The sequence below is a fragment of the Asterias amurensis genome, chromosome 17, assembly GCF_032118995.1.
Source record: "Asterias amurensis chromosome 17, ASM3211899v1".
Taxonomy (NCBI): domain Eukaryota; kingdom Metazoa; phylum Echinodermata; class Asteroidea; order Forcipulatida; family Asteriidae; genus Asterias; species Asterias amurensis.
This window is the reverse complement of record NC_092664.1, coordinates 13,487,320-13,509,090: the sequence shown is the minus strand read 5'-3', so window position 1 is coordinate 13,509,090 and position 21,771 is coordinate 13,487,320. Positions and strand designations below refer to the sequence as shown.

Here is a 21,771-nt window from a genome sequence, read left to right as displayed (position 1 = left end):
CATGTCGTGCACACACAAAAGTACATGATGCATGCGGACAAGTGTGCGCGCGCGCCGTGTGTAAGTGACTTTGTCAGAGCCTTCTTATGATTGGTCATAATTCTGACGAAATTAAGGCAATAACTCAGTACAGCCAATAGCATGAGGTTTCTTAAAAGCCAACGTGAGCGAAATTTGGCTGTTACGAAATTCTCAAACACTTGATTGATTTCTCAAAGAATAAACGAAAATACATAATAGACACGGTAAAATAAAACGTTCAAATACTGAACACTATAAGCAATTTTGTTTTAATTAAGTAAACAATGGCAGAGGGAGTAGATACGGCGTTTTATTTTTCGCCCTTATTTTTCCAGCGGGTTATTTTCTGCTTCGTTTATCATAGGATCCTTTAGGCCAGTTAGCGTCCGGTTGAAACACAAGGATGGGCTTTTTATTTAAAGATGGCCCAGTCCTTTTTAAAACTTAAAAAATCCATTGTTTCTTCTACTATTCAAACTCACAACACAAAATTAAACATGCGGACAGGACATTGAACAAATAATGGCTGTCTGCGCGACAAAAATTTCTCAAAGTTTATTTTCTACCGTTGAAGTATATCCCTTTTTAGATTTTTTTTTTTTTATAAACATAAACACATATTTAACAAAAAAAAAAACTTATATAAAGAAAAAGAAAGAAAAAGGAGGCGGCCTCAAAAGGGAAGAGGGGGGTAGCTAAATATATTTATTATTTTACTTGGCCTTAGTTCTGCTATGTTGGATATAAAGTTTTAAAATTAAACAGCACTTTACTTTATTCCTTTCGATATTAAAAGCAATTATGACCTTCACCTACTTAAAAAGAGTTAAATTTACACTGTTACAAAAGGAGATTTAGGACAAAGGTTGTTTTTTCAATACATGTAGTCATTTATTTCAGAACGACTTATTTGAGACTGAAGTGCATCAGTTTATCTGATTTCATAAGTGGAATGCAACTTTAAGTAATAAGGATAGAATTTTATGTAGATTTATATGTTTCTTAAACAGATGTACCGCATCTAAGAATATGTCCACACTAAACGACTAATAACTGATTGACCATTATAAAATGTACAAATATCTACAAACTTGTTAACAAAAAACATTAAGTTAGTATATTGCATTTAACCACTTCAATTTGATTCTTTAAAAGCATCAACACCTTTGGTAATTGTCAAAGACCAGGGCCCAATTTCATAGAGCTGCTAAGCACTATGTTTTGCTTAGCATGAAATTTCTTCATTGATAAAAACCGGACTCCAACCACTAAAAAATTGCTTGTTACTGCATGTTCAGCTGTTTGCTTATCCTGAAATTCACCTGGAAATTCGGTTGGTAATCCTGTTTTTACCATGTTTTTTACCAAGGAAAAAATATCATGCTCAGCAAATTGTTGTGCTTAGCAGCTCTATGAAATTGGCCCCATGCCTTCTCACTTGGTGTATCTCAACATATGCATATAATAACAGACCTGTGAAAATTTGAACTCAATGTCGTCAAAATTGCGAGAGACTATGAAAGAAAAAACTGCCTTGTCGCACGAGTTGTGTGCTTTCAAAAAAAACCAATATTTTTATTTTTTATTTTTTATTTTTTATAAATGTTGAAAGCACACAACTTGTGCGACAAGGGAGTTTTCGGTTGGTAATCCAACAGCCCAGGTGCTTGATTTCTAGACCTCAGGTGAGGTCTCGAAATCAATTCAAATATTTTAGTGAGAAATTACTTCTTTCTCAAAAACTATGTTACTTCAGAGGGAGCTGTTCTCACAATGTTTTATACTATCAATTATCAAGTTAGTTTTTATGCTAACTACCAAAGTGCCAAGTGCCTTTAATACACTTTTTCTTTTCTTTTTTTCTTTCTTTTTAAATCTATTTTAGGATAAGAAATCATTAAATTCACTCCTCCAAATTGCAAGATGCCACCATGTTCCAGTGCAAAGTCCTTGGTTCACCCATAAAGCCATTTTCACAAAGCAAATACAATTGTGAGAAAACAGTTGTGCACCTCTTTAGCCCTTTTCACACTACTGTATTCCCCGAGGTTGCCCCTGCACTTAACCCCCTCTTGGCCCCAGCCAATGGACACCCAGGGAATAGCCACCCTGCTCCTGGGGTATTCTTTGAAATGTGCAGCCAGACTCCCGTGGAATAGTGATCTTGGCGGAGACTGATGATGTTAACGGTGGGGTGAAAAAAATCCTGCTGTGCCTCCCCAGGGCTGTACTCCCAAGGGATAAGAGATACAGTGTGAAAAGGGCTACCTGTCGCCCCTGTTTTCTTTTGCACTTGGATGAACTTTTCCAGTTATAGTGTACAGTGTCGTAGCCAGGGTGGACGGTTCTGGGCGGGCCTGCCCAGAACTAACAGATCTCACTCAGCACTCTCAGCAAAATACACTGTGCTGCCCAGCACAGAGTTCCCCTAGATTCAACTTGAGCAATGATGGCCCCATATCTAAACATTTAGAGCCCAACACTAAACTTGGTCTAGCTACAACACTGATGGTGTGCAACAGTTCTTAGAGGGGTATTTCCTCGGTTACAAATCGTCTCTTGTTTGCTCAACTGGTTTGTTGGGTTCTTGTGATCGGTCTGTAAAATAACAACAAACACTTAGTAAATATTGGCATTAAAGGGACATGTTGCCTTGGAGCGGGCAAGTTGGTCTATGAAAAGCGCTTGAAAACCGTTTGTTATAAAAAGCATATGGCTCAGACTGATATGGTTTAAAAGTAGAAAATAATAAAACACACAAAAATGTCTCAAAATTGCATGGTTTTCCTTATATGTTGTGTGTGAAGACCGAGACTCAAACCAACAATCAGATATACCAAAGATTGAGTCCAGTTGAGTCCAGTGTGCTAAAACCACTCGTCCACAATACACCGTGTCAAGACTGGGACTCAAACCAACACTCTGCTGAACAGAAATACCAAAGATTGAGTCCAGTGTGCTAAAACCACTCGTCCACAATACACCGTGTCAAGACTTGGACTCAAACCAACACTCTGCTGATTAGTCCCGTTTGCTTAAACCACTCGGCTAAAACACACCATGTCAAGACTGGGTGGGACTCAAACCCACACTCTGCTGATCAAAAACACCACAGCTTGAAACCAGTGTGCTAAACCATTCGGCCACATAATACTGCTGATTAGTCCAGTTTGCTTAAACCATTCGGCTAAAACACACCATGGCCCAATTTCATTGAGCTGCTTAAGCACAAAATTTTGCGTAAGGAAAAAAATCCTTGCTTAGAAAAATCAGATTACCGGCCAAGACTCCACTCAATTGGTATGCTATTGTAAACAACAGCTAAATACCAGTCACTTAGGCAATGTATACTGCATGACATTTTGGCCAGTAACATGTGTAAAATAAGCGAGCTATTTTCGTGCTTTGCTTAAGCAGCTCTATGAAATTGGCCCCTGGTCATGACCAAGACTCAAACCCAAACTCTGCTGTTCAGAAACACCAGAGCCCGAGTCAAGTGCTCTTAACAAGTCGGGCACAACAAGCCAATGAACAAAATGTGCAAATAACTTGGTAGATCACAGGCATGAAACTTACGATGTGAGCTCTTGGTCGGTACCCTCATACAACGATCCCTTGGCCGGAAGCATCCCAACACTCTCATTTATTGCTCCACTCTTAGCGAGACGACTCAGAAAGCCGTAAAACGATACCCTGGAGGCGCTGTTTAGAATTTTAGACAAGCAGATGATTGGCGGGCAACTGTTGAAAGAAAAAGAGCGAAGAGAAAAATAATCAATTTTGGCAGGGCTTCATCGAAGACCCTGTTGGTAGGATGTGGTGCTTTTCAAGGTGAATCTTAAAGATACTGGACACTATTAGTCATTGTCAAAGAACAGTCTTTCTCACTTGGTGTATCCATGGAGGTAGAAATACTAAAACTTCTACCTCCATGGTGTATCTCAACAACCTCATAATTTAAAATAACAAACCTGTGAAAATTTGAACTCAATTAGTCGTCGAAGTTGCAAGATAATAATGGAAGAAAAACACCCTTGTCACACCAAGTTGTGTGCTTTCAGATTCTTGATTTCAAGACCTCAAAATCTATTTCTGAGGTCTCGAAAATCAAATTCAATTATTTTATTGGAAAATTACCACTTCTTTCTCGAAAACTACTGTACTTCAGAGGGAGCTGTTTGTCACAATGTTTTATACTATCAACAGCTCTTCATTGCTTATTACCAAGTAAGTTTTTAATGCTAACATTTAGTATTAGTAATTACCAATAGTGTCCAGGGGTCGATTTCACAAAGAGTTAGTACTAGTACTAACTTAGGACTAGTCCTAGGAGATATTAAAAACGTATGGCTAGTCCTAAGTTAGGATGAGTAACTGGTCCTAACTCGAGATTAGACTAATCTTAACTCTTTGTGAAATCCACCCCAGTGCCTTTAAGGAAGCCTGGGCCAATAGTGAAACTTGACTACTCGACTAGTCGCGCCTCAAATAGTTGCAACATCGACACTACCAACAAATATTTTTAAAATAAATAAGAGGTGATCCGGGCTGAACCCAAACACCTAAACACCTAAAAAAAAAGGCTAAAAATGGAGAAAATCCAATCCCTGCACTGGGAGTGGTTTTCTGACTCCCTGGATGCACAACAGAAGCCACGCCCTAATCTTCACCTGTAGGTAGCCTCTGCGCATTTTTTAGTCAATGCTTCAAGGAACAGTCTGGACTCCACCCCATCGGGCGTGGCATGCTCCACGGGTTTGGGATGTTTCTTCTCTTGTCTTGGGGAGGATTCACTCGGGATGTACACTGCCTCTCTGGGACTCGGTAACGACGCCACCAGATGGTGGTACACAGACGAGCACATGTGCAGAAAATCTACAGTAAAAAATAACGTCAAAGTGAGGGATTGAGCATCTTGAAGATTTTTCCAAAAGGAGACTTTGGAACGCTAGGTGGCAGCAGACTTACCAGGTAAATTTCCACTGTTTACGTAGTTCTGAGCACTCACACATTACCGAGAACAAAGGAATTTACCTGGTAAGTCTGCTGCCACCAAGCGTCCCAAAAAGAACCTATTCAAACTATGCAATGGAAATTGTGACTTGTACAATGTACCTCACTGTGTAATATTTTGACAGAAACAACTCTAATAGAAGATGCAGACCTTTCAACTACTCCGACGAGATTGGTACAGATGCAGAGTCTGAAATTGAGGACCTTCAAAACATGATGAGGGATAAACACTTCTGGCTTGACATTGAAAACGGAATCTCGGTTGGGACCTCTAAATGGTGAATGATGATGACTGAAATGAAGGTGTAGTAGCCCTTACAGTAAACATGATGAGGGATAAACACTTCTGGCTTGACATTGAAAACGGAATCTCGGTTGGGACCTCTAAATGATGAATGATGAAGACTGAAATGAAGGTGTAGAAGCCCTTACAGTATTTTCTTTTGTCCCATTAATTCTAACACGCCCAGGTTGCCCTCATACATTCTTTTCATTAAGTCATCCATGTGCGTTTTTCCAACTCCACGGGTATATAATAATAATAATAATCGAAGTCTGACTGCACACGCACTCACCCTGGCACTTACATGTAGTATTCGTCTCCTGTGCAGTCCAGCATCTCAACCGACCAGTTGTATACATTGTTGTTTAAAGCAATTGCACAACACCGGTAAACAGTATTGTCCAAAGGCCCACACTTCGTGTATCACAACTTATATATAAAATAACAAACCTGTGAAAATTTAGGCTCAATCGGTCATCAGAGTCGGGAGAAAATAACGGGAAAACCCACCCTTGTTTCCGCACATTTCGCCGTGTCATGACATGTGTTTAAAAAAAATCCGTAATTCTTGATTGATATTGTTTTACTGTTTTCTCAAAAAGTAAAGCATTTCATGGAATAATATTTCAAGGGAAGTCTTTCACCGCTACCTTATGTAAACCGTGTAAGTTACTTGTAAATCTGTGGATTTTTAATTTTTGTTCTGTTCAGAAAGTGTCCAATGGCTTTAACCCGACTATCGTTTTCAGTATAACCAACTATCGCTGTCAATTCGACACTTATTTTACGTATTACTTTTTCTAAGACTCTTGGTGCTGTGGTGTGCTGTTTGCAATAGTACAGGCGAACCGCAGCTACAAGCCAATTAGTTAATACCTACAAGTTAAGTACCATGTTATTTTTGTTGGCACAAGTACTGCCCTCTTTTTGTTTACATACAAAACAGGCAAAGAGGCCAGGCTCGTAATAGTTTTTGTATTTTCGTTTAAAGCCATACTGGACACTTTCAGTAAACAGTATTGTCCAAAGGCCCACACTTCGTGTATCACAACTTATATATAAAATAACAAACCTGAGAAAATTTAGGCTCAATCGGTTATCGGAGTCGGGAGCAAATAACGGGAAAACCCTTGATGTCGAGAATTGATATCTGTTTTAATGTTTTCTCAAAAAGTAAAGCATTTCATGGAATAATATTCCAAGAGAAGTCTTTTACCATTACCTTATGTAAACCGTGTAAGTTACTTGTAAATCTGTGGATTTTTAATTTTTGTTCTGTTCAGAAAGTGTCCAATGGCTTTAACCCGACTATCGTTTTCAGTATAACCAACCATCGCTGTCAATTCGACACTTACTTTACGTATTACTTTTTCTAAGACTCTTGGTGCTGTGGTGTGCTGTTTGGCAGTAGTATAGGCGCACTGCAGCTACAAGCCAATTAATTAATTTCTACAAGTTAAGTACATTATTATTTTTGTTGGCACAAGTACTGCCCTCTTTTTGTTAACATACAAAACAGGCAAAGAAGACAGGCTCGTAATATTTTTGGTAATTTCATTTAATAACAAAATATACTAGAGAAGAACACGCTACCAAAAGTGAATGAGAAGAACCAAATCATGGGTTACATTTATAGGGCTGTATGCTTCCTTTTGGAAACGGCAAGGGCACCAAGGCATGTTCTTCTTGGTAAAGGGCACCCTATGAGGAAATTGTAAATTTGTACTGGAGCATTTCAAGGGCACCAAGGCAATGAGCAGGGGACACGGAGGCAATCGCCTTCGTTGCCTCCCTGAAGTATCAGTATATATGTACCTTCAAAGTAGAACTGCACTTGGAAGGCGTAGAGGAAGTCAGCAAATGATGTCAGCGAGTCCATAGCGTCTTCAAGAAAGATGATCCGAGCTGTTCCTTGAACGAGATCGAGGGGGAAGTCCGGACACAGGAGACAGAGGAGCGAGTGGTATTCCCTGACATTCAATAAATCTGCAAATGGGTGTAGTTATAGAGACCTTGTAAGAATTGGTCCAGGGCCCAATTTCATAAAGCTGCTTTAGGGTTTGTACGACCCAAAACAAAGAGTCCACATATATTTATTAAACCGATACAGTTTGATGATAATGATGGTAGAAAACTTCCCTTCAAATATTACCTGTAGAGGTGCTGTAGTTTTTGAGAAATTAGTAAAATAATGCCACAAACAAATTGAATAAGGAGACAAACAACGTAATTACCGTTACTGTTATTTGCGACTCTCCTGAAAACATCGCTCTGTGATTTTGACCTTTTTTCCCTCAATAATACTTGACGACTAATGAAGCTGAAACTTCTACAGTTAAAAACTTGATCTACAAAAAGTATCAAAACCCTTTCATGGCACTGGACATCTTTGGTGATTGCTCAAAATACAGAGCATAAAAACTTACTTGGCAATAGGCGACGGAGGGCTGTTGGTAGTTTACACATTGTGAGAAAGGACTCCCTCTGAAGTAACATATTTTTTTGAGAAAGAGTTCCTCATGCAAATGTTTGAATCTAATAGACTTCAGGCCTGAAGACTTTCTCAGACCAGTGGTAAAGCGATCAAATAGTGTGAAAAGGACGACCGTTAACCCAGGGGGCAAATAAGGCCCTTTTCGAAATAACTGGATTTGACTTTGGACTCGGCTAAGACTAGCTTGACCCTGTCGGTTGTATTGACACTTGCGCAGGCTTTGGGTATATGCGCTAAGGGACTTCAGACGAGAGAACAGAGCCTCAAGCCGAAGCTGTGGTTTAAAAAGGGCCAGAGTAGTGTGAAAAGTGCTAGAGAATAGCAAGAGACTAAAAAGAGAAAAATAAATGTGTAGCAAACCTCCACTGTCGCCGATATGACGGAAGGATTTCCAAAATGTGCGGATGAAGGATGCTCGATTGTGGGGCGTGGCTCGGAGGAAGTTGTACTCCCGAAAGAGTATATGGGTCCTTTGCTGAATGCTGAGAAAACTTCATGAAAAACAAAAAGTAACACAGGAGTAAGTAATTTTCTTTTGTGGTTATAATAATAATAATACAGAGCATTTCTACCACGCAAAACAGAGAACACAGCGCCTGACAGTGAGGGGGTGAAAAATAACAGATACACAAAGGGAACACAACAAAATAAACAACACACTCTATTAAAGGGTTTGGGTACTTTCTGCAGGACACAAAACACAATGTCTACAGATTTACATTAAACTTACACTGTTTGAAGATAATGATAGTAGAAAGCTTTACCTTAAAATATTACTTGCTGAGGTGCTGTAGTTTTGGGGAAATGAGTTAAACAATGTCACAAAAACTATTTGAGTCTCAGTCTAGCACGTAAAAACGTGTTTAATGGTATTTTACCATGTTAATTTGTTTTTACATGCTAAAGTAATTTCCGTCTCACTGACAGACTGAGACGAAAATTAGTTTTACTCTTTTCTCAAAAACTACAGCACCTCAGCATTCAGCTTAAGGGAAGCTTTCTACCACCAATATCTTCAAACTGAGTAAGTTTAATGGAAATCTGTGGACATGATGTTTTGTATGGTATAAAAATTACCCACGTACTAAAAAACAAATGGGTGCAGTTACAGAACTACTTCTTCTTACTAGTCTTGAAGAAACTTTGCCGGGTTGACTTTGGGATATTCTTCTTTGTGTTCCATCAACTGACTGATGGCGTCCTCTAGGTACACAGGAATGTGCTGACTTGCTGGAAATACAAAAACATAGAATTAGAATTATTTATTCAGCCAACGTTAAAAACATCGGAAATTGTAGTGAACCTCAAGCTCTCTAGATTTAACAATCACAAAATTACATTTAAAAACATTACAGAGAAGATACAAAAATATAAATATATACAAATATATACGCTACAAAAAGCAGAAAAACTGGAACTAGTTAACATTAAAAGCACGAACAGCATAAGGATAAAAACTATACGCTAAGATAAAAACTTGATTTACTAGAGTAGAGTGGTATTTGAAAAACAACCTCCTGTGCCAAATCTTGTTGCTTACTCCTGAACGCATGTACAGGAGCCAAAATTTGCCGCTTACCCATGAAATGCACTTGCCATTACACAGAATTCCCTGCTTCTGTAAGTGCCGATTCTGTGCTTTCGGTAAGCAGAGCCATAAAATTGGGCCCTGTTTAACGTGCTAGGGCTCCACCAATACATGAGCTATCTAGCCTTCCTAGACCCAGTAACTAAAAATATACACAAGTTACACTGTATTAAAAAATAACAGGTTGAATGTTTTTATTTTTAACAGTGTTTCTTCTATTGACATAATTAAGTTTCTATTTCTTTTAATGGGTAAATTAATTAGGCATAGCTTTTGTGACCCCATATCCTATCTTTTCCTCCTTCCAGTGAGTAGTAATATTGTATCTTGTACTGTTTGTTGAAATCTTGGCCGAATAAATAATAATAATAATAATAATAATAATAATAATATCCAGTTTTGACTTGAATCTTGCAACAGTTTTAGCATCCACTATAGCTTATGGAAGGGAGTTCCATATGTTTGTTACTCTTTGGGTGAAGACATTTTTCCTGCAGCTAATGTTTTTCTTCAGGGATGGCTTGAAGAGCTTGAGAGAGTGACCTCTTGTTGTGGTTATGTCTGATGTTCTGTACCTGCTTCCTTGCTATATAATGAGACTATGTTTTTTGACAAGTGCCTTTTCTACACTTTACTTATATATACAAGTTACTGCATTTTTAGCATAAAAAGGTTTTATATTTAACAGCCATGTTAACTGTTGGAAAACTCAGTCATAGATCTCCTCCTGTACTCGCTAAACTGGCCTGGCTACCCATGATGAGTAAACATGGTAAACACATCCAGATCAAAACCTGTCTACATAGTCCGCCGAATCTTTGCGGACAGAATTTTCTGCACTGTGTCACCACACCGTCAAAAATAGACACAGCCATTTAGATTTTTAAAAAATTGTTACTAACATTGCAATTGAATTTCTTTAAAGGCAGGGGAAACTATTAGTAATTACTCAAAATAACCATTTTCATAAAACCTTACATGTTATTGAGGTTGACAACGATAGTATAAAACATTGTGAGAAAAGGCCACTCCTTCTGAAGTGACGTAGTTTTCAAGAAAGAAGTAATTTTCCACGAATTTGATTTCAAATGCAAGATCTACGGATTTGATTTGGAGGTCTCGAAATCAAGCATCTGATTCTGAAACTACCACACAACTTCGTGTGACAAGACAACAAAGGAAGGGTGTTTTTTCTTTCACTATTATCTCGCAACTTCGACGACCAATTGAGTTCAATTTTTCACAGGGTTGTTGTCCAGTGTCTAACTCTAGTCTAAATAACACTCATAATAAATAAAGCATAGGCCGAATAAAAGTCACCCCCAATAATTTAAATTTGCAGTTAATTAAAATAAAGTTCACCCAAATATATTACCTAAATATTCCTCAGCTGTCATGGCAAACCTGCTTGTATCCATTCTGCATTCCTTTAGAATTATTCTACTCTTGAAAAACGTACAAATCTTCACAAAGGTCGCATTCAGTTACTGACGATTATAGATCTTAGAAATAAACAACTTTTGAGAAATGAAGCAGTCGACGACATCAACAAAAAGAATGCAGACACTTCCAATAGGCTGGCAACAAATTGACTGTAGTTCATTTTATACACAGAAGAGTCAGGGTCATCGACTACGCAGGTACTACGCAACCGCAAAAGTGATCTAGCGCCCTCAATCACGTTTTAGCAAAGAGCAAGTTCGGTGAGCGACTAGACTGAAAGGGTTGAAAGACGAACAGAAACTGTGACGTAGCTGTGTGACGTAGCTCTCGAGTTTACCAGTATCGAACATTGCTCCAATTCCAGGGCATGGTTCGATATAGTTTTTAAAACAATGTCGCTAAAAATAATTTTCGTATCAGCTTTAGCATGTAAAACCATGGAGCTAGAACGGGCCACTTCTAAAACCAATTTCTAGTGTATCGAGGGAATGAGACGAAAGCAATTGTGACTTGTTTGACTCATTTCTCAAGAAAACTACACCACCTCAGATTTCATCTTGCGGCTATAGACAGGGGCCCAGTAGTCGAGGGATCCTATAGAATTAATTGAATTTTTTTTTTAAGCCTTCGAGAAAGACTCTGCTAGAGACTCTGGGTCGAACGTCGGGCCGTTAACTATTTTTTGGACAACATCATCGAGTGACGGGTGTGACGCTGAAGGACTCCCTGAGAAAGTCTGAAGATCGAAAAGGATGGAGGAAACTAACTGACAAATCTTCAAGGGGTGCCTCCACGGTCAGAAGACTACGGGATAGATGCTGAGATGCTGATACCGTCGTTCCCTTTGGTTGGTTAGCAGTTTGCAAGAGCTAAAGTAAGCCTTTAAACTCACTTGCGATGAAAGTGACAGCACACGTACACAATATCATTATGTTATCATTGTATGTCTGGTTATTCGAGTGCGGCTGTTTTTTTTACATGTTTTATTGATCGTCTGGGCGGTCCTTATTTTCACCGCTCCCATTGGTTTATAGAAATCTGCACAAAACCCGAACAGCAAGAATTCCTCAGTCAGTCAAACCTTGGAGGATAGATGGTCAAACCAACCGACCAGATTTTTCTGTCTGTGCTAGGACTGTCATGAATCAAGTGAAGGGAATACGTCTACATTATTGATCCCTCTTGTTATGAACTTCAACTGCCTTTAGTTTTGCACATCGGTATGAGTCTACGTTGATCAAGAATCCAGCTTGTTATGTTTAAGTTATCTCCATCCTGGACGTACAACTCTGGCTCACAGACTTTACCAAAGAGATCCGGCCACCACAGCATCATCGTCTCATCATCGTTCTCATTTCTGGGTGGAAATCTGTACTTGAGCCTATCCTTCTAACGCCACCGTACTTTACCGTGCCCCGGGAGGACTGCCGCTACACACCAAGTCCAGGCCGCCCCTGGCTTCGGCCTCGTTCGTCTTCATAGGTCTTCCGGCGACTGTGCCGGCTTGTGGGGGGACGTATATAGATCTGCTGGCCCCCAAAAATGAGTGTTTATTTGGAAACTTCATTTTATGCGAATATCTAATGGCCATACTTTACTACCGCCGGTGTTACTACCAAGCTACCTTGCGTTTGGCATTTTCTTGACAACTGCTCAGTGAGGTAAATACATTCAAGCGTATGGGTGAGAGACTTGCACAATCTATCTGGACACACTGCGAATTGATATTACCAACCCTTGCCAATAATTTGAAAACATTTAACATTTCAATTTCATGATCGGCTAACAATATTTCGAAACATTTTGAAGCATCTATAATTCGACTATTCTACGCAATCTCAAGACAACGGCAGAGTCAGAAGAATCTGTGAACACCAACAGCAATCTTGAAGATGTAAAAGTGCTCCTTTTACACATCTAGAAAGAGATGCCTCCAAACTGACTGCAAAAGTACAGTAAAAGTCTCTGATCTTGTAAAAAGAAGAACTTTCCTCCCCTATAAAGGTAATTTTTGAGCACGTTGAACTGAGGCTGTGAAACAAGGAGTTCTGAATACCTTAACGAATTTTCTTTGGAGTCCTGTACTATTTGAAGAATTTTCTTTGGATTTCTAAAACGTTTTTTTTTGTCTTTGCACAATTTCAACTGAAGAGGATTGTATCCCCTTGATGAGACAGCCATCCAAGAAAACTTGCCTTCAAGTGACTTTGAAAGGGTTTTGTTTTTATAAAAATCAAGGGGAGATGTTCCTCAGTTTGTATGTGAATGTGTGGAGTTGCAACTAGGCCTCTTATACACATTTAGCTGAATACGGCTACAGGAAGAGTTTGATGTACACACATCAACGGTCCCATCAGAGTTACACAATGAACTTAGTGGTAAGCTGAAATTAGGCCTTTTTGACTACATGTAAATTGAAAATCTTTAAGCTTTTGTTTAGTATTCATAAGGACACAGCCACTGGACCACTACATGTTGTGATCAAATTTGACTGTTTACTAATTCCAACATTGAGACTGATTGCATATGGTATTTAACTCTTTTTTAAAAGGATGCAGTTGGCACAAATAGAAATAGTGTTTTCAAGTTGCCAATAGAACCTGTATGACGATACATTTAAAATTAATGTATATTTTCAAATTAACATAAATTAAGTGAATTTCAGCTCAATTGTATTTTATCTGCCCTGCATTTTACTTGGTTACAAACATACATAATGTTTTCATCATTTTCCAGCATCTGTGCTGCATTTCTAATTTTGTCAGTTTCAAGTACAATTGTTCAGAGCCAAAAGTGCTATATGTTTGTACCTACTTGCCCAGCATCTTGGCACCACTGGGGTGACTCGTGCTACCAAGTCACTGAGCAAAGTTTTACTTGGGAAGAGGCTGGGGAGCAATGCCTGAAAGTGGGCGGGGTTCTAGCTGTACCAAGCAACCTTCAAGAACATAATTTCATGTTTTCATTGGTTTCAACAAATGCTTGGATTGGCTGTAATGATGAAGAGATAGAGGGGGAATGGGAGTGCTGGGAGGGTGACATGGTGGTCACATATAGGAATTGGGATTCTGGGCAGGGTGAAAGGTCACGTTCTGGAGATTCCGAAGACTGTGCTGCTTTTTCTAAGCTTTACGGATCAAAACGGCAATGGCATGATTTTCCCTGCGGTAATCCACGTCCAGCTGTGTGTAAGAAACCTGCTGATTCATACCTTCAACATTTACCGTAAATTCTGAGTTACTGCATCAAGAATTGGGTGAAATATTCGAATCTCAACTTAAGCATAATATTCTAAAGTCTATTTGTCAAATGTTCACAGTTCTTGCTATTTGTAAATCACCAACTACACATTGCCATGTTTTAACCATTTAGCCACTGGACCGCCCAGCCACCTAAAGCGATACACTGTATTATGCGGTTGACTTGACGAAGCTAATGATGATGAAATAATTTAGCACTTACCCAACAAAACGCTTATTAGTAAACACTAGAGATTGAGAGTTTGTGAACAAACTCAAGGTGTTCGGTTTCCGGGAGTAAAAGCCTGGATTAAAAAACAAATATTACACCTTGCTTTGTTCTCAAGATTTGTAATAAATGATTCAAATTACAAAAACTGTCAAAACTACATGATTACGTCATCTAGTAAAAGTGTATGTTTGGTGACGTCATCGGTAATATTTGTTTTAAACCAGACCTTTGCCAGACTTGTATGGTGTGATGGTAAAGCATCAAAGGATGTTTATTTCGACCTAAAAGACAATAAACCACGCCCTTTCAAATCATTTCACAGTCACTTCCCGTTTAAACAGGTCAATAGGTCAACGAAAGTTCACCAACATATCCATTTCTGTCAAGTACGTAAAGCCCTTTCATATGATGTACAGATTGTCAAAATAGCTTATGTAGTTTAGGAAATATGAACTTAGGAAATATTGACTGACGACTGAAGAAAAGACTGTAAGGGGCATGTATGTTTAACCGCCTTGAACGAAGACTATTCTTCATGAAGCTTTTTCGCGCTCTATTGATGATGTTTTAAAAAAGAAGTAAAAAAAAAAAACGTGGATCAAAAATAATGATTTTTTGAAATAATAATTTGAATTTTTATTACTCAAGAATGGATGACGTCATCATGACCTAACTAACACATTATTCCACTCCTAATGCATATCTAACTATGTGCGAAGTTTCAAGTTCATACGAGTTTGGGAAGTGTGCTTTTGTTCGAGGACAAGGGACGAAGAGAAGAAGAAGACGAAAATCTGGATTGTTTTATTGATTTGTTTGTACTAAAGTTTTGTTTAATCCGGCAGTTTATTTTAGCAAGACCACTCCTAATTGCTTGGGCCTTATGCTTTAACCATTCTGTTTTCTTTGAATGTTTTGTATTGTAACATCCATTTCTGTGCATGGAGGTAGAAATAGATTAGTTTACGTAACGTCCTTTCCTACTAGAGAAAGTTTGAAAGGGCTTATGTTATTTCAGAGATTTTTTTTCTTCAAAATATTTAACTCAAAATAACTTGGATAGTTGTTTTAACAAATAATCAAAACCATTGATGATTATGCTAAGTTCAAGAAGTAATAGATATCGTAATACTGACGTGAATTCCGTGGGCCCAAAACGCCCTTCACCCGGGGGAGTGGTCGATCGATGTAACGTCTCTATTCTTCTCGGTGTTTAACCAAAACATGACCAATGTTCGTCATTTTGTACTGTTGTTTTCTCACTTAATTAAAAGTCCCATGAATCACTGAAGTAGGTGGCCATCTCAGCGAAACTCCGTTTTTAATTCCACATTGACCACTAAGCCATCAGAAGGGTAACATTTGAACAATTTGACGCTGAAGATTGAAACGAAATCGTTTTCGCAGCGTTCTGCATAGCTATAGCTCTATGCATATCACGCTATGGCACAGAGTACAACAAACTTGGCAGCATGCCACCAAATAAATTATGCCTAATACACTACACGTGTACGCCACAAGTGTTACGCACAACCAATGGGGAAATTTCGTAGTTCTTTATACAAGAAATTGTGAACTTTCAAACTCGATTTTGAACCAGAAGACGAGCTCAAAATGGGATCACGTCTTCGAGGCATTTACGGAGTTTTTAACCCATCATGTAGATCAAAAGTTATGATTTTTTGAAATAATAAACTTTGAAAATCCATAACTCAAGAATTGATGACATAACTCATCGTGACATAACTCAAACGGTTTCTTCTCCTTATACATATCTAACTATGTGTGAAGTTTCAACTTTATATGTGCTTGGGAAGTGTGATTTTTTTAGCGGACAATCGCCGCTAATAAGCAGAATGGGAGATCACTGGAGCGTGCTCTGCTGCACCGCTAATACACTACACGTTGTGTGTATGCCTACGTGCAATGTTTATGCACATACCAATGGGGATTTACGTTGTTCTTTAGACGTGAATTTTGAAATTTTCAACCTCTCTTTTGAGCCGGAAGACAACATCAAAATGGGGTCATGTCTGTGGGGCGTTTACGGAGTTTTCAATGACGATTCCGATGATGTTTCGATTTTAAAAATCCCTCATGTAGATCAAAAGTTATGATTTTTTGAATTAATAAACTTTGAATATTCATAACTCAAGAATTGATGACGTCATCATGACGTATCTCACACGGTTTCTTCTCCTAATAAATATCTAACTGTGTGTGAAGTTTCAAGTTCATACGATGTTTGGAAAGATGTTTTTGTAGGGGGACAAGGGACGTACAGAAGAAGAAGAAGAAGAAGAAGAAGAAGAAGAAGAAGAAGAAGTATCAATAAAAAAAAAAAACCGAACAAAAATAAGAGGTGTTCCGGGCTGTTGGCCCGAACACCTAACAAAGGAAACTGTATTTATCATTCATGGTGATATTGTCGAAAACTTATGCCTTCGCAAATAATCAGCATTGAGCCAGATAAAAGCCTTGAAAAGCTATTGTATCCATTTTATCATTATACAAAAATAATCGCCATAAATATTACCGTAGGGGTTTTTATTGTTCCCCAATGAGGACTTGTACAAATATTACCGAAAGGGTCAAAAGTTGTGCGTTTAATTATAAATAATAAGCCTTGGCTATCTTTAAAACATTTGAATTACGATTTCAGTAAAGTTACTGCAAGAATCTTGAAAAGAAAAACAAAATTATTTCGGCAAACTCGGGCGGTGCAGGGACTAGAGGGTTAAAGGAGAAGTATACCTTTTAGAACCGTTCGATGTATACAAATACAATAAAACCAACCTGTGAAAATTTGATTTTAAAGCGAAGCAGCGTTTTTTAGATTTCGCTGAAAGTGTGTATATTTTAAAATACATTTTCAAGAATGGTTATGATATTGCTCTTCATGGACCTATATAAAAAGCATTATTTGTTTATATATTTAGCTCATGCTTATGCAGAAATACATTCGTCTTGTATATTTAAGGGACACGTATAACCATCAGCCTTGAATCGGGCAAGTTGGTTCATGAGAAGCGTTTGAAACCGTTTGTGAATGCATATGGTTAGATAGATAAATTAAAAGTAGAACATAACGATCCACACAAAAATGCCACAAAATTGCACGGCTTTTCCTTATAGGCCTATACGTCGTGAACTAACACGGCACGCCATTTTGTGGAGTCATAATGGCCAACCGTGTACGTTCGCAAAATAAAAGAAAAAACACGCAATAAATTTCGAGCCATATTATGCCTATCACTGTTTGGATCATTATATACTACTTGTACAACATTAATTGTTTAACCTTATGCATTTCAAATCAAACGATTTCACGGCAACGTGTCACTTGTCAAGACTGTTCAAAGGTCCAAACGACAGTTTTGTCTTGGTCTACCGTAAGCCTAAATAACTGTAATTGGTAGACTATAGGAGGATTAAGGCCCGATCACACAGGCCCCGATAACGAGAACGAAAACGATAACGATAAAAATGCACGCCCTCGATTGGTTGAATGACGTGGGCGTTTTCTGCAAGGAGCAATTCAACCAATCGCGAGCGTGCATTTTTATCGTTATCGTTTTCGTTCTCGTTATCGGGATCCTCCTATAGTCTACCAATGCAATACAAATACAAATCAAAAACACAACAGAAACGACAAAGCGAGCAAGATCGGCGCTGCCCAACACAGAATCACACAATAGCAATTAGTACGAAAATGTGATAACAGTCGAGGGCACCTAAACAAGTGTGGGGAACAGTAAAAATGGGGGAATGAACATGACTGTTGGTCATGTAAAGCTTATTTTTCAAAAGTTCACAGTTCTTGCAATACATGTAAATCACCAACTAGATAACAGTACACATTACTATATTATGTTTCAAAGGCAAAAACCTTTGGTTGGAACCGTTCTATTTAAAAAATACTTAATGCCTTGTAGCAATTAATGCCATAGCAATATAAAAGCAAAACAACTAAATATTGGGTCAGGTTGCATCTGTTTCCTGCAGATCCCAGGTATGGGCGGTTGTGGGCCGCGAAAGTCAGACTAAAACATTGTGAGAAACGGCTCCCTCTGAAGTCATGTAGTTTTCTAGAAAAAAGTAATTTTCCACGAATTTGATTTCGTGACTTCAGCTTTAGAATTTGAGGTCTCGAAATCAAGCATCTGAAAGCACACAACTTCGTGTGACAAGGGTGGTTTTTTTCTTTCATTATTATCTCGCAACTTCGACGACCGATTGAGCTCAAATTTCCACAGGTTTGTTATTTTATGCATAATTTTGAGACGAACCAACTGTGAAGGCTAGTCTTTGATAATTACCAATATTGTCCACTGCCTTTAATTAGTATGAGCATAGAGCCGTATAAAGGCCTTGAAAAGTTAGTTACGGTGTTTCATATATTGTTTAAATTTATAACCATTAATAAACATAAAAATTACCACTAGCCGTTAACAATTAATTAGTTAGGCATTAATTAGTTAGGCATTAATTATTGTTCCTTACGGACTTTATACCTCTGAATATTCTCAAAAAGTGCACAAATTGTACATAAACAATAAGCATTTGCTTTTTTTGTTTTTAACCACAACAGACTATAATAGTAATTTACTGCAAGAACGTTGACAACTAATTACCTTCTCAGCGAACTCGGGCGGTGCAGGGGCTACATGTAAGTTAGTTTATAATTATGATTAATTTTTTGAGTAATTACCAAAGATACATTTGAAAGAGTCAAAGTGTCAAGGATGGTAAAATTGCATTTACATGGAGCTTTACAATGTATTGTTATAGATCAATGCTTTTAAAGAGAGTTTCTTCTTTTCACAATTGAGTTGACAATTAGTTAAGCCTCATTAACACAGCAACAACAGTTTTGTTTATTTGGGCTGCGGTGTGGCCCAAATCATCAATTAATTTCCTCCTCTTCTTATTATTGACCACAACAATAGAAATAAAACATGTTTTATGTCGAATCAAAGAACTGGAACAAAACAGAAACAACAAAGCAAGACAGACCAGGCATAGCCCACGAAAAATAGCAATTAGTAGAAAAATATGATGAGGGTAATGACGGAGAACAGCATGCAGTATAGCTTGTAATTAGACAATAGCTTATTGTCTACAAGGGGTAAATGAAATAAGGGACTTATGAAGGGCGGATGCACGTACACGAAATGGACTTTGATATATAGTCTTAGGGAACTTCGTTTTTGTGTCGCAATAACTTTAACTGGCTTATTATTAGGGGACCATAGGCAAGTCTACGAATCTAGTGCAAAAACTTGATCTAAATGTTTGTTTGATACAGTCATCTCTCCATATAATTCGTTTTTTTGATATCGGCGAATGCATCTACAAAACGAACGTCTCTAAACCAAGACTATAGATGCAGATGCAGAATTGAACCCAATACAAGAATATCGTTTCCGTTGGTTTGGTAGTGACAAGATCAGGGCCTAATTAATTCCAAATCTCTGCTTTTAAAGCCATTTGACACTCTCTGAACAGAACAAAACTTAAAAGTTCACAGATTTACAAATAAATTTAAGTTGTGATGCACGAAGTGATGGGCCTTTGGACAATACTGTTTACCGATGTTGTGCGATTGCTTTAAGCAGCGCTTATAGCTACTATCTGTATAATAGCTAAGGGTGGCATGGTTGGCTTGTGTTTAAAGCGCTCGCCTCTCAGCCTAGCACCAAAGTGACCATGGTTCGATATCCGGCAATGGCCACATGTGAGTTAAGTTGGGCGTTGGTTCTCTGCTGTGCCGCGAGGTTTTTTTTTTCCAAACCATCCGGTTTTCCTCCCTCGGGAAAAATCAAACACTTCCGATCTTTGGCTGTGCTCCCTGGTCATAATGGGTTGATGTGGCTGGCTGCAATATGTGCCCTTGCATGCCTGCTTCTTGAACACGTTGTAGCCGCGTCCTTCGCAATTAAGGATGAGTTAGCCCCCAAACTATTTTAGATGTGCTTAAAAGCACAAGTAGCTTAGCGCAACAACAATGTCCAAAGTAAGGTTACCATCCCTTCTGCCATGTCACACGTACAATTTGTGACTGGTATCCTGCTCACTTTTCTTAGCAGACGCACATTTTTTTGGCTCTATGAAATTTAGGCCTTGGGTCTTTACTTTACAAGGAACCAATTATAATGTTATAGTCTCCATTTTCCCCCCTATAAATTAGTTATTAATTATGCAATGCAGTGCTTGCTCCAGTGGGATTTTGTTTAATTGGATGTAGAATTAAGTCTTAAATTCTGAACTGTAATATCCATATCCAGGGTAAAGGTTACTGCAAACAAAATTGGATTTTTCAAATCGCATCGCTGAAATGTACATATAAATGTTTTAAAATTGATGTTAATATTTATGTATTTTTTTGTTATTGTAAAATGAAAGATAACATATTTTCAGCTGTGTTTTGTTGCACTTAATGCTATATCTTTCAGTTTGGAAAGACAGTAATGAATCTATGAGTTTGTAATGAATCTACACTCAACTGTACATTATGTTACGATTCTACGCTAAAGTGTGGATCCGTAACGAAAGTGTACATGTAGATTCGTAAAAATAATCTACACTTTCAACAATAGAGTGACGTCACAGAAATAGTTTGAATGCACATAATTTACCTCGATTGTTTTGTGAAGTGTGGTCAAAAAGTAATAAAAGGAACAACATCTGTTAAAATTCATGTAGTTGTCATGAAATTTCTTAGTGATTTTTATTTTAGCAATTCACTGTTTTTATAGTTATTGAACCGTGTTTGGCTTAAATACAGTGGACACTATTGGTATAATTACTCAAAATATTTATTAGCATAAAACCTCACTTGGTAACGAGTAATGGGGAGCTGTTGATGGTATAATACACTGTGAGAAACGGCCCCCTCTGAAGTAACGTAGTTTTCGAGAAAGAAGTAATTTTCCATGATTTGATTTCGAGAACTCAGATTTAAAATTTGTGGTCTCGAAATCAAGCATCTGAAAGCACACAACTTCGTGTGACAAGGGTGTTTTTTCTTTCATTATTATCTCGCAACTTCGACAACCGATTGGGCTCAAATTTTCACATGTTTGTTATTTTATGTATATGTTGAGATACACCAACTGTGAAGACTGGTCTTTTACAATTACCAATAGTGTAGAGTGTCTTTAATACATTAGACCAAACCGGATCATGTTTATATCCTTTATTCATAAATACCTCAGACAGTTTCGCTATTCCTATTGGTGGAGAGCGCGTCACATGGGTGTGTGCAAACCTTTGTTTATGACCAGTAATAGTGTTGAAACATGGGCGTGACAAACGAGCTTGCACCTGTGCTTACAAGACAGTTTCTTCATTCCTATTGGTCGAGAGCAACGGCTGAAACAGTTAAGTCACATCACGCGATACGCGCGACGCGCACAGCATTCCCTTATAAGGAGTTGTTTACCCGAGGGCCTTGCC

General features: G+C 38.2%; 1 protein-coding gene across 1 annotated transcript; it reads right to left on the bottom strand.

Moving 5' to 3' along the window:
- Positions 1-887: 887 nt before the first annotated feature.
- Positions 888-10,962, bottom strand: LOC139949992 (centriolar satellite-associated tubulin polyglutamylase complex regulator 1-like). The gene is made up of 7 exons (XM_071948609.1): positions 10,775-10,962; positions 8,939-9,041; positions 8,172-8,302; positions 7,133-7,303; positions 4,692-4,896; positions 3,598-3,762; positions 888-2,619 (listed from the first exon to the last, which is right to left on the bottom strand). Exons 1-7 carry the CDS (start codon positions 10,815-10,817, stop codon positions 2,589-2,591), a joined length of 849 nt encoding a protein of 282 aa, XP_071804710.1. The 5' UTR covers positions 10,818-10,962; the 3' UTR covers positions 888-2,588.
- Positions 10,963-21,771: the final 10,809 nt, after the last annotated feature.

What these genes read in the sequence shown, in the direction of transcription:
- LOC139949992 (XM_071948609.1), bottom strand. Translation starts at nt 10,817, where the DNA reads ATGGATACAAGCAGGTTTGCCATGACAGCTGAGGAATATTTAG. An exon ending in GACAGCTGAGGAATATTTAG is followed by an intron (nt 9,042 to 10,774) that starts GTAATATATTTG and finishes TTGTATTTCCAG; the next exon opens with CAAGTCAGCACATTCCTGTG. An exon ending in ACCGACCAAGAGCTCACATC is followed by an intron (nt 2,620 to 3,597) that starts GTAAGTTTCATG and finishes GTTATTTTACAG; the next exon opens with ACCGATCACAAGAACCCAAC.